The sequence below is a fragment of the Dipodomys ordii genome, unplaced genomic scaffold, assembly GCF_000151885.1.
Source record: "Dipodomys ordii isolate 6190 unplaced genomic scaffold, Dord_2.0 Scaffold27, whole genome shotgun sequence".
Taxonomy (NCBI): Eukaryota; Metazoa; Chordata; class Mammalia; order Rodentia; family Heteromyidae; genus Dipodomys; species Dipodomys ordii.
The window spans coordinates 1,921,099-1,935,144 of NW_012267243.1; the positions used below are offsets into that span (position 1 = coordinate 1,921,099).

Here is a 14,046-nt window from a genome sequence, read left to right on the forward strand (position 1 = left end):
AACACTGTGGCTTCTACTCCTTGTTTTTACTCTTACAATACTACAATGGGCTTGAAGAAGTTAAAAATAATATTGAAACATCACAGGTTACCCCCTTTAAATTACATGGATTTTCATGTCTTGTATATCAGTTAAAAATAAATCTATTCTTTGGAAGCAAAAAAAATATTATCTTTAACTCTCTATTTCCAAATTCTGTATCCTGCCTAATCAGCACATTTTCTTTTCTACTACATTTTTTTCTAGATCACTGTGTCCAATTTTACTTGAATATTAGAGATGCTATGTCCCCTCAGCACAAGGAACAACACCATTTGCAGCCATGTGATACTATATCATGTGTGCCCCTTCACCAATTCGTCTAGGAGGTTTAAAGGAAATGTCTTTTCTGACCCTGGAATAGGTGATACAACATAAGAACTACTTAACTTCTATTACAAGATTTCAGCCCTTTAAAACTGAGTCTGGAGGAAGTGCCTCACCCCTATATTCCTAGCTACTCCAGAGGTTGAGATCTGTGGTTCAAGGACTTTCTGGGCAGGAAAGTCTATGAAACTCTTATCTCCAATGAACTGCCAAAAATAATCTAGAAATGGAGCTGTGGCTCAAGTGGTTGAACACTAGCCTTGAGCACAAAATTACAAAACCCAAGCCTGAGTTTAAGCACTATGACCAGCATGAAACAAAGAAACAAGAGAAAACAAAAACAAAAACCTCATCCAGTGATCCTTTTGGATACAATTATTAACATATTTTGTAATTTAGAAAATAAAAATTCTGCCACCATTCTTCAAAGTGAATTGTAACTACTTAGATAATGTTGTTTGGAAACTATCAATTTACTGCAAAAGTCACAAATAAAAGACTAATATGCCAGGTACTGGTGGCTCACACCTGTAATTCTAGCTACTCAGGAAGCTGAGATCTGTGGATTGTGATTCAAAGCCCAGGCAGTAAAGTCCATGAATGAGACTGTTATCTCCAATGAATCACCAAAATCCTGAAAGTGGTGGTGTACTCAAAGTGATAGAGTGCTAGCCTTGAGCAAAAGAGCTCAGAGACAGAGCCCAGGCCGACACAAATAATAATATAGCCAGGCACTGGCAGCTCACACTTGTAATCCTAGCTACTAAAGAGGCTGAGATCTGAGGATTACAGTTCAAAGCAAGTCTGGGTAGGAAAGTCCATGGGACTCTTAGCTCCAATAAACCACCAAAAAACCAGAAGTGGTGCTGTGGCTCAAGTGGTAGAGCACCCACCTTGAGCTGAAGAGCTAAGAGACAGTGACCAGTCTCAGGTTCAAGCCCCACGACCAACATCATCATCATCATAGTATAGCTATTATTGTTATACTTTGATTTACATTTAATATTGTATAGAATTTTCTAAAATGAGAGTAACATCTTCCATAACATACATATGACCAGATAAGATGATGTTAAGTGAAACGAACTCTAAGATAGGGACACAAGTGTTTTTTTCTTTCTTGCTATTGTTTTTAATGTTTTTATAAGGTACCATCTGATTTTTTTGTTGCTTTGTATGTTCTTCTACTGTATAACCCCTGTTTTCACTGTATTTGATGTTGGTATAATTTGGGGAGGGGAAGGGAAAAAAACAAAATGTTTAAATAAGGATACAGGTGAGCCCATTGCAACAATGAGATGTACAAGACACTGTTGAACAATGAACTTTACAATTTAGGCAGGGAAGGAGAGCTGGGGGGAATGTAATGGATGTGGGAGGGAAAGGATGGTAGAGGAAAAACAAAGGAGGAGGCAACAATACTCGATAGTAAATGTACTCATTAACTTGTTCATGTAACAATAACCCTTATGTACAGCATTTTCACAATAAAAAAATAAAAAAATTGGCTTCTATTCTTTGATAATAGATATTGTCACACAGAGAAAAGCTACCAAATATGGAAGTAGGACTTTAGACTGCAAACTCTATGAAGGTATGAGTACTAGGTTTATTTATTTGTTGGTTTCAAATCTGTGTCCTTATGTCTCAATAACTGGTGAATAAATAAATCCATTTCTTAAGAAAAATTTCAGTTGCATGATGTGTCAAAAATTACATATACTTTGTAGTATATAAAAATGCAGGAGTAAATAAAAAATGAAATTGAAACAAAATGCCAGCATGAACTCAAAAACATGCAGGTTGTAACGAAAAAAAAGTGACTAAGTCATTAAGTAAATATTCTTTGTCTTACAGGGATGCCAAGCATGCCCTCCCCATGGCAAATGAGAAAGTTCAAGTGGAAGGAAATGAGTTCAGTACAGAAGTAGCTAATAACAGGGAAAATTCACAGGACTGACTATTTAATGCAGTAGGTGTCATTTTCTGATCATGATAACAGTGAGGGAGAAAAAAAGACAAATGGGAGCTTATGGTTTAGCTGTGATATGTTAATTCTGAGCTTGTTTTAAAAATGCACAGCATAGTTTACTTCATATAATTTTTCCAAGTCTTTCCATTTCATAACAAATGGGGCTATGACATTCTTTCTGATGGAGGGCACAGAATTCCCTTTTACATATATATACCACATTTTCTTGATCTATTCATCTACTGAGGGGCATCTGGGTTGGGTCCATATCTTAGCTATGGTAAATAAGGCTGCAATAAACATAGTTGTGCTGGTAGCTTTAGTATGGCCTTGTTTGTGATCATTTGGGTAAATGCCCCAAAGTGGGATTGCTAGGTCAGGTCATAGGGGAGCTCTATGTAGAGTCCTTTGAGGAACCTCCATACTGCCTTCCAGAGTAGTTGAACAATTTTCACTGCACCAACAAGGCAGTAGTGTTCCCTTCTGTCCACATCCTCTCCAACATCTGTTGTTATTAGAGTTCTTGATTTTAGCTATTCTAACTGGGGTCAGGTGGTATCTCAATGTTGTTTTGATTTGCATTTCTTTTCTGGTTAGAGAGGTTGAGCATTTCTTCATGTGTCTATTGGCCATTCTTATTTCCTCTTCAGAGAAGTTTCTTTTTAAGTCTTTAGCACACTTATTTATCAGGCAGTTGTTTCTTTGAGGATTTGTTGGCTATGTACATATGACCATATAAGATGATGTTAAGAGAAATGAACACCAAGATAGGGACAAAATTTTTTTTCTGTCTTGCTGTTGTCTCTAACTTATTTATAATGTATCATGGATTTTTTTTGTTTCTTTGTATGTTTCTCCCCCCTGCACTATAACTCCTGTTTTCACTGTATTTGATTCCATTGCCCTGCATCTTGTATATACATTTCTCTAATTTGGGGAAGGGAAAAACAAAATGCTTAAATAGGGATACAGGTTGACAGTTGACCCATTGTAACAATGAGATGGGGGGCGGAGTAGTTGTGGAGGTGGGAGGGAAGGGATGGTAGAGAAAAAACAAAGGAGGAGGCAACGATGCTCAATAGGAAATGGACTCATTACCTTGCTCATGTAACTGTAACCGTTCTGTATAGTATTTTTACAATAAAAACATACAAAAATAAATATGCACAAGCAGAGGTATTGTACCTTAAATAATTGAATGTGCAGAGATAAGAAAGGTTTGTGCTGGATAAAGATTTTATTTTTTCATGTGATTACGTTTTAAGAGTTGCATTCTGTCTAAACCACAGCAAAGAGGAAACACAAAACTTCAGACACTTCTAGAAGAGGAGCAGAGTTGCAGCCATGGAGATCAGTTTATTGTGCGCGGCTGGGGCTCCAAAGAGGCTCAATCAGAAATGCAGTTGGCTGAAAGAACAATGTTACTGATAAGGGTTATAAGGTGTGTTTTAAGTTGTTCATTGAAACACAAAATACTTTAGTTTCTGCCAAGGAAACAATTATATTGATATCCATGTAGCATATGGTTAAATCCATTAAACAACCCACTAAATAACACAATGTCTAGAACGGTAATCTCATTTTAACTTGTACTGCTTAATTTTGTTCAACCCTATAAGGAGAAGATATGAAGTTGTGCAAAATATTCCACCTGCCCAATTCTGAAATCTAAGCTCCAACTGAATTTTCCTACACAAAGCATACTTGCAGAGTCATGATTTGCAGAATTTGCAGAATGACCAAATCATTCATAAAGACACCCCCCCGTTAAAAAATGCATCATAATGTGCCTCTCCCAAATATCTTGATAATCAAAAAGTGCGGCTCAACGTTTTATTCCCTAGAATTTTCTTCAGTGCTGCCTTCACTTCCTTGTTCCTCAGGGTATAAATAAGAGGGTTCAGCATGGGGGTCACCACCGTGTAGAAGAGGGAAACAAACTTCCCCTGGTCCTTGGATCGACTCTTGGCAGGCTGCAGGTACATGAAGATGATGGTTCCATAGAAGATGGTGACCACCAGGAGGTGGGAGGAACACGTCCCAAATGCTTTCTGTCTCCCAGTAGCTGACTTGATCCTCAACACCGCTTGGGTAATGTAGCCATAGGAGACCAAGATGAGTGACAAGGGCAGCACTAAGAATAAGACACTAGCCACAAAGAGCTCGGCCTGGTTGAAGGTGGTGTCCACACAAGCCAACTTGATGAGCACAGGGACCTCACAGAAGAAATGATCCACTCGGCGGTGTCCGCAGAAGGGCAGCTGCATGGTGAGGGTGGATTGTACCAAGGTGGTGGCCACTCCACTGAGCCATGCCATAGATGCCAGAGTCATGCAAAGCTGGGGATGCATAGCAAAAGCGTAATGGAGGGGTCTGCAGACAGCCACATAGCGATCGTAGGACATCACGGCCAGGAGAACACACTCAGTGGATCCCAATGCAAGGGAGACATAGAGCTGAACCACACAGCCCCCATAGGTGATGGACTTATCTGAACCTCGAAGGTTGACTAGAAGCTGAGGGATTATGCTACTGGTAAAGCACAGGTCCAGGAAGGAGAGATGGGACAGGAAGAAGTACATGGGAGTGTGGAGCTTTGAATCCACAAGGGACACTAGAATGATGGTAGTGTTGCCAAGAAGGGTCATGAGGTAAAGGAACAAGATTACCCCAAAGAGAATCAATTCTAACTGAGGCCGGTCTGAAAAACCAACCAGAATGAAGCCAGGGAGGTCACTGTCATTACCCCACCACATTACTCTCACTGTTCAGAGACAGAGTCACATCCAGCAAAACCACAAGGACTTTATATCAAATACTTAACAGCTTCATATTTGAGAAAATAGGATTATGTATAAATATATGAAAAGACCAAAGTAGAGAATACCAATAGGCTGTATCCTTCATTTTTTCATCAAATATCATGTCCCATCTGGTGGCTGCATGTTTTCCATACTCCTTGAAGATAAAAGTTGAAAAAAATCAATCAGAAGTGACATTTTCCTTAAGTTTGCAAACATCATTTGTACTAGTATTGGGACTTGAACTCAAGATCTTGCACTCTTGCTTGGCTTTTGTATTCAAGGCTGTTGCTCTACCACTTGAGGTGTACCTTCATTTCTGGCTTCTTGCTAGTTAATTGGAGATAAACATTCTCTCCGACTTATGTGCCCAGGCTACCTTTCAACCAAAATCTCAGCTCTCTGAGTCCCTAGGATTACATACAAGTTGGACCCACCAATGCCTGATTCAACATCAGTTTTAGGAACTATAAGAAATACAAGAATGTAGGATATTCCTAGAGTTCACCAAATGCACAAATAAGTTATGTATGACAACACATGTCAGAGTGCATGAGATAATATGTGTGTAATGTGGATATGCACAGGGCATGAGCAATCTGCACAGGGAAGGTTCAGAACAAGTTGAGGGAGTGCTTGTGTTGCTCTCACAGAGTCAAGAAGAGAAGCAAGCCAAGTCAAGGGAATTAGTTAACTATTTGAGAGTAGGAATGGGAAGGGGAAAATTGGAGATAATGATGGAAGGGGTGACATTGATCAAGAAGCCTTTTGCTCAAACCTGATTTATTATAACTTCTTTGTACAATTTACTCAATATAAAATAAAAATTAAAAATCAACATCAAATAAAATAATGGCTTGAAAAAATTGAAGAAATATGTCATGGAATGGTCATAGGGAAAACAAGGAACTAGATTTTGGGAGTAACTACTATATATACTGGCTTTATCACATAATAGAATAAAGTTCATGCAAAATAAATTTGAATTAATTTTTCAAGTATCATAATGATCAATAGACATTACTTGATGAGCATAGACCTTGTCAAAGTGTTATTGTTATTACTTGAACTCCGCACTGCATGCTGCTGAGCTTTGCTTTGCGGGTTGGTAACAAAGATAAGGAGAAGTTCTCAGGCTGCAGGGGTTGTAGAGGGACATGATAGGGCCTGCCAGTCCTATGGTGAAGATGAAGGCATGTGGGTAAACTCTGTTTAATGTATTCAGTTGAGTATTAGAGCTTGCAGCCAGAAGACTTTCATCTGGTTTACAAGCACCTCAGTGTGGCTAAAGTTCACTTGTAGGCCTATGCCACCTGCTTCTAAACCCATTCTTTCCAACAGCACAAAGCCACTACCCATCACTACCCATACTCCAACCTCATTGCCAACTCTTACCACTCAAATTCCACTAGCTATATCCACCAGGACATTTTTATATTTGTTAAAACTTGGTTCAAATAACAACAGCATCCATTTCCATTTCTTTGGGGGATAACCTATATTTATTTATACATTATTAACATCAAAGTATGATGAACATAATGTCTCATCTATCTTTATTATCAATGTCTAGTATATTCTTCAAAAATGTTAATGGTACACCTGTTTATTGAGCAGTTACTAAACTGAAGCTATATGGTGGGACCATAGCAATGGAGCAGAGAGAAGATTGATGAAAAGGTAAGAGGATGCTACTGAAAGAGCCACCTACACGCCATTTTGAAAACAATAGTATTTCACAGAATGGATGTGTATCCCGCACCAAAATGAAACGGAGAGTACTGTCCAAGACACATATATCAAAGATATCACTCAGACTTTTACAAAGCACAGTATCACTTCAGAGAACAGGTATGAATACTACTATGCACATGGACAGATGTTTAAATATGTCTTTAAGAAATGAAATCGATGAAATGTGTGTATATGCATGATTCAAAAATGATGCAGTTGTTTCCATTTGTTACATTATTAGTGTATATTAATTTTCATATACTATCCATTTAAATATAAACACAGCAAAGAAAGTGTTTTTGCTGGGTTTTATTTGTTTTTATCCAGTGGGATTTTCTTGTTTTGTCACAATGTAGACCAGGCTGCCACAGAACTGACAACCTTCCTGCCTCAATTTCCTGGGTGCTAAAATGAAAAGGTTATGTGTCACCATACCTAACATTTGCCAACTCTCTAACGCAATATGCATATGCCATTATTTCAATAACTCTATAAATATTTACTGAATGAGTTTTCTATTCTGCCTTATGCTAGATATCAAGAATACAAAACAAGAGGATGTGATTTTCACTGTCAGGAATCTTGTTGGCCAACTGTCTATGTATTTATCCTGACAGAATATCAGGACTGGGCAGTATGTGTCACCATCCAAAGATCCAAGAGATGAATGAGGAGGTAAACAGCCTGTTCTTGGGGTGGTCACTGATCACCTTCACTTACCTTGGGAAATGCTTTCATATCTTTGGAAGGAGTTATCTCTGAGTAAAAGTGATGGTCTTGTCATAAGTTTCTCTGCATCTCCATTATGTCATCATGAGAAACTGAAATCATATTTGCCGTAAACATGTTGGAGCATCTGAACATTGACTCAACAGTAGAGCAAGCAGCATTCAGTGACCATGATGAAATCAGAGAGGGCTTTTCCAGAGAACTCACAAAGTATCAGGCTTGGCTCTGAGGACATCATTTACAGCAATCTATTTCATTCTATTCACTGTGAGTGTATTTCTTTTATATAACAAATGAGAAAGCTGAAACTGAAAAGGTAAATATGTCTTCCAAGGATACTTTAGTGAGAGAGTTAGTATTTTTTAGATACTAAAGAGCTCCTCAACTGTGCAGATCTTCTGGGTTTGAGGAGAAGTGTTACAAATAAACATATATGTTGCTATTAGGATACCACTGCTTCCCTTTCAAAAACGTGACAGAAGCACGTTATTCACTGGTCTCAGCCTTCCCTAAACTGTGAAAAGTTCTCTGAGTTCAGCCTCAAAACCATCACTGTTCCAGATCCTTGAGACCCCTCATTTAAACACCTGTTCATATTGCATGACATTAGGTAGGAAACGTTGTCCTTCTGGTGCTGTATCAATTAGTATTTAGGATACATGCATCTAAATGCGTCTCATCTGGGAAGTTAAACATGAAAACATGAGCATGGCCAATGACAGGTGGTGCTCTGATAGATATTAGAGACTGGCACTGATCCTGAATAAAGGCTTGAGGGGGAAAATGTGATGGTTGGTAGGAACTACGGTATAGTTTTGCAGCTTCTGAACCTGGGGATATATACCTAGTTATAGCACTTGAGAAAGATCATGTTTAGTGTTTAATTCCAGATGGTGTTTTCAGGCTCAGGTGCAGACCAGAGGTCAGGTGGGGATAGAGAAAGCAAAACAGAGGGTACTCTTGTCATCAACAGGATGGACACAGCTAGATCTAAGCACATTTACTGTGTACCGTGAGATTATCTAGTTGCACATTAAAAGTCATTTCAGTGTTACTTAGGGAAGAAAAGGCTACTAGAACAATCTATATAATTACCCTTAATATCTGTTAATAGTTACACTAGCTGCGGGATGTGAAATCTTCAGCCAAGAGTGAATAATCTCTCCACTCACTTCACTCCTGCAAGCTATAGTCACTGAAGTTTTATCTTTTGGTGATTAATGCTACATTATTCAGAAGTAAAATTGGAAGATGGAGAGGAAAGTTTAACAGTGAAAAAGTTGGGTTATAAGACTATTTTTATTATAATGCACATTTAAGTACTGTCCAGGGGAGAAGGCATCTTTGCTACTACCTGATCTGACACTTAAAGAAGTACAATTAAATATTTAGTATTCTGAACTCATAAAACTGAAGAAGACCCCTTCATCAGTTTTCTAAGGCACTAGCACCTTTTGAAGCATTTCAGTAGCCATCTTATTTGTTTGTTTGTTTGTTTGTTTTTTCTGATCCTGGGGTTTTGAACTCAGGGTCTGGGCACTGTCCCTGAGCTTCTTGTTGCTCCAGGCTAGCTCTCTATTGCTTGAGCCATAGCACCACTTCTGGCTCTGAGTTGCTTAATGGGGATAAGAAACACATGGACTTTCTTTCCCCAGCTGGCTTCAAGCCATTCAGATCTCTGCTTCCTGAGTAGCCAGGATTATAGGTCTGAGCCACCAGTTCCTGGCTATTTTTAACCGATTCACAAAATGATAAAAAATGTACACATCATGAGTAAAATATGATATTTTAGTGCATAGGTCCATTCTTACACCAAGATAAACATGTCTGTCTCCTCAAACATTTATTATTTCTTTAGGGTTGCAAACTCAAAATACTTTCTTGAGGCTTTTGTAAACATACACTTTATTATTATTTTATTATCACAACAGAATTCATTGCTTTCATTTAACTGTAATTTAGTAAACTTTGATCAACTTTTGCCCATTCCCTCCCTCTCCCTACTCTCTCCAGAGTATGATAACCACACCATCCTAAATTTTAAAATCAAGAAATTATGCATTAAAACTCTATTTACAGCTGGAGAATGAAACTTCTGCAAGTACCTTAGAAAGAGTTCTCTGAAGCAAGGAAGTTGTTTTCCTACCAGGGTAGCACTAAAACCAAGCCTCTTACCATGTTCTGCCCTGAAAACATGGTCATTTCCTTTTGATAAGAATTATAGGAGACAGATTTATCTATTCAGATTATCTTTTAAACTTTGTAGAACTATGAACAATAGTAACACACTGGTAAAGAAACTCTTCCTCTCTGGGTGTCCAGAACATAATCATACTGCATTAGGAAGCTGCTGATTTAACTGGATGTGTTCATTTTCCAGAGAGATTTCACATCACCCCTCTGGGATATCATGCCCCACCAGGAAGTACTTATTAAACACAAGATGGCCAAAGAAAGAAATGCACTGTAATCCCTAAAGTCATTATTTCTACCCTATGAATATTCTTCTTTAGCTTAGAAAATGTCCATAGTAACTCTGGGAAAAACTGAAGACTTCATTGAGCACAAATATTGACAATCTCCTGTCTACTCATCCAGCCAGCTGTCTCTCCAGCCTTACATGTCTATCTATTTACATCGTGATTACTCCTTCAATTATAGAAAACTCTGAAGTTCTTATCACTATCTACAATGTTCATCATGATTTTCCCCTACTTTATTTCTTCAAGTCTATTTTTTCACTTTTCTGGCATGCTCTTTTTATTTTAAACCTCTCACAGTTCCAATTTTTCTGGCATTTTTCATTTTAAATTTTCCACATTTCATATTTCTTTCAATAACTAAGGCATTGTTATCTATTCTTCCTGTAGACAGAACACTATTCTCATAGTCAAATTGTGTTTTCACGTTGGTCCTCATTCAAATCTCATCCAAACTGCCACTCTGGAATAAATATTTTTAACATACTCTAAACATCTAAACATTTTTAAGCGCGTAGCATTTTTTGAAATTTCTGTTAATGACCAGAGAGACTCAACATTTTGGTGAAAGCTTAATATTATATCTTTAGCATTTACTTGAATATCTGACACATAGCAGAATGCAATAAATATTGCTAAATGAGAAAATTTTTTTCTAATCCATACTTAAACTATCTCTATCAAAAAATTCTTCACGTTCAAAATACTCTTACATAAACTTCCTAAAATTCAATAATATAATGTACCTATTGAAGGCAGGAATCATGTCTTACTAATCTTTTTACTATCTCTGTGGCCATAAATACATATTAGTGAAGTCCAATATTAAGTGTAAAATATGTAGCTAGCCATTATTATGTTTAGCATGTTCCATAGTCATTTCTTGAGTATCTTTTTCAAGCCACAGAGTTAGAAAATGGAGATATAACAATAATCATTCTCAAGTGGTTATAAAATATAAATATATAATACTTAAATATTATATATTTATAAATATATTCATTTATAAATGAATATATATGAATGAATATAAATATATATAAATGAATATAAATGAATATATTTATAAATGTATAAATATATTTATATATAGTATAAATATATTATAAAGATATATAAAGATAGATAATAGATAGATAGATAGATAGATAGGTTCTGCCATTCCCCACTTACTCATCACTTCATTCTCCTGGTCTTTCCACCATCACCATAGTTATTATATGTTTTCCAGAATATCATAGACATGGAGTCATATAGCATACAACATTTACAAATTAACTTCTCTCAGTCGTATTTATTTACAACTTCTCCATAAATTAGTAACTTTATTAGTGGATCATTTCTCTAAATGATAGGATAATAATTCTGGATGTATTTATCCAATCACTTGTTGAAGAACATGTAGGTTGTTTCCAATACTTGAATATTATTAATATTTCTATAAGTATTTATGTGTAGAATTTTATATGCGCATAATATTTTGTCAGTTGCATAGCTGTAACTCAGGGCTGGGCACCTTCTCTGAGCCTCCTTGTGCTCAAGGCTAGTTCTCAACTACTTGAGCCACAGTTCCACTTTTGGTTTTCTTGAGTGGTTAAATTGGAAAAAAGAGTCTCACGGGGATGTTTCTGCCTGGGCTGGCTTTGAACCATGATCCTCAAATCTCAGCTGGCTGAGTAGCTAAGATTAGAAGCATAAATCACCAGAGCAAGGCTATGTGCATAATTTTTCTAGGGGTCCGGTCGTGGGGCCTGAACTCTGGACCTGGGTGCTGTCCCTCAGCTCTTCAGCTCAAGGCTAGTGCTCTACCACTTGAGCCACAGCACCACTTCCGGCTTTTTTCTTTTTTGCTTATGTGGTGCTGAGGAATCGAACCCAGGACCTCAAGCATGCAAGGCAAGCGCTCAACCACTGAGCCACCTTCCCAGCCCATATGTGCATAATTTTTAACTTATGTAAGTATCAATAAGTACAATTGCAAGGCCTAGTTAAAATAATATATTTTTCTTCTTTTTAATTACTTTTTATAATTAGCATACATTCATAGCATAAGGAAAGTTCGCTGTGATGACGCATAAGTACACTTTGAACAACTGCACCCTCTAAATATATTCCAATACACAACTGTCTCACAAAGTGACTAAATAACTGCATTCTCAGCATTAATGAATGAAAGTTGCTGCTGCTCTAAATCCTTGTTTTGGATTTTAACCATTCTAACCAGTATGTAGTGATATCTCATTTTTGTTAACAGATTGCGTAGGAAGAAATAAAACTGATTACGGATGATGTGACTAGCTATTCAGAGAATCTCAATTAACTGGCAAAAATAATACTGTATATATAACACAAACTATATACATATCTCAAAATAACTCTACATATATTAAATTTTATTCATCCATAAAATAATACTATAACATCATTTGCAAAGAAGTGGAAGGCCATGAATAAAAGATCATTCTGAGTAAAGTAAACCAGAAAAACAAAGGTGCATGTTTTTTCTCACATTTGAATCTTAGAATTAAAACATTAAAGTGTTTGTAAATACATACAATGCCTTACGTGATCACACCTCTTTTTTTCTCACACTCCTACCCAACAGGGCAGGAGGTTTCCCTTCATTAGGCTACTTGATCTTTCTCCTACTGGAGGGCACCCTTCTATTTACCTAAATGATTCCCAATCATGGCACTGGCCTACCTGCCACACCACCAGAGTGCTGGTTGCCTGATCACATCAACCTTTTGCAAGTTTCCCCTTTTTTCCCTTTTGTTATTGTTATTATAAAGATGGTGTACAGAGGGGCTATAGTTACATAGGTCAGGTAATGAGTACATTTCCTTTTGAACATTGTCACCACTTCCCTCACTCTCTTCCAGTTTTTCCCACCCACATCTCCCCACCAAGGGTGAATAAATGCAGTGACACTCAGTAGACACTATGTTGGACAGGTCCTCTTTCTTACAAAAAATTTTCTTCCATCACCTTTCAAGTTTTATTTCAAATGCAATTCTTTCTGAAAGTAACTGAATATTTATCTTAGTGTCAGTTTTCCACATCTTTAATTCCCACATTAGAAAATTTCCCCCTCCCTCTTATTGTTTTATAATTGCTTTTCCATAGCCTTTTGCAGGCTATAAGCCAGTCTGTTGTATTTATCATTGATCATCATCAGGACTATATTTACTAGTTAATAAAAAATGAAGCCGGGCACCAGTGGCACATGCCAATAATCCTAGCTATGCAGAAGGCTGAGATCTGAAGATCGCGGTTCAAAGCCAGCTCAGGCAGGAAAGACCCTGAGACTCTTATATCCAACAACCACCAAAAAACCCAAAGTGGTGCTGTGGCTTAAGCGGTAGAGTGCTCACCTTGAGCTGAAGAGTGCAGGGACAACGACCAAGCTCAGAGTTCAAGTCCCATGACCGACTATATATATATATATACATATATATGTATATGTATAATATATATATATAGCTTCATATAGATGAATAGCTGAAATCCATAAATAAAACATTCATTGAATTCAAACAGAAATATCCATAAAGTCTATAATCTATAGTTATAGCATTGACTCAGTTTTGAGTCCCTACAAGTTTGTTTCTCAAATTTTTATACTTACTTTTGTACTTTTTGCATATCTCAAATTTTTCCCCCAATCAGATCACTTCAATTTGCCATTTGCGTGTGTTTCCATGTGAGAAAAAGGAATCTTTTTTGTCAAATTAAAATGTCTCCATCTTAAATAAGAATGGCCAATAGACACATGAAGAAATGCTAAACTCCTCTAGCCATAAAAGAAATGCAAATCAAAACAACATTGAGATACCACCTCACCCCAGTTAGAATGGCTATAATCAAGAACTCTAATAACAACAGATGCTGGAGGGGATGTGGACAGAAGGGAACCCTACTGCATTGTTGGTGGAGTGTAAATTTGTTCAATCACTCTGGAGGT

General features: G+C 37.2%; 1 protein-coding gene across 1 annotated transcript; it reads right to left on the bottom strand.

Annotated features, from left to right (window-relative positions):
* Positions 1-4,149: 4,149 nt before the first annotated feature.
* LOC105985088 (olfactory receptor 2G2-like) lies at positions 4,150-5,094 on the bottom strand. The gene has a single exon (XM_013015497.1). It carries the CDS (start codon positions 5,092-5,094, stop codon positions 4,150-4,152), a length of 945 nt encoding a protein of 314 aa, XP_012870951.1.
* Between the last annotated feature and the right edge of the window lie 8,952 nt (positions 5,095-14,046).

What these genes read in the sequence shown, in the direction of transcription:
- LOC105985088 (XM_013015497.1), bottom strand. Translation starts at nt 5,094, where the DNA reads ATGTGGTGGGGTAATGACAGTGACCTCCCTGGCTTCATTCTGGTTGGT.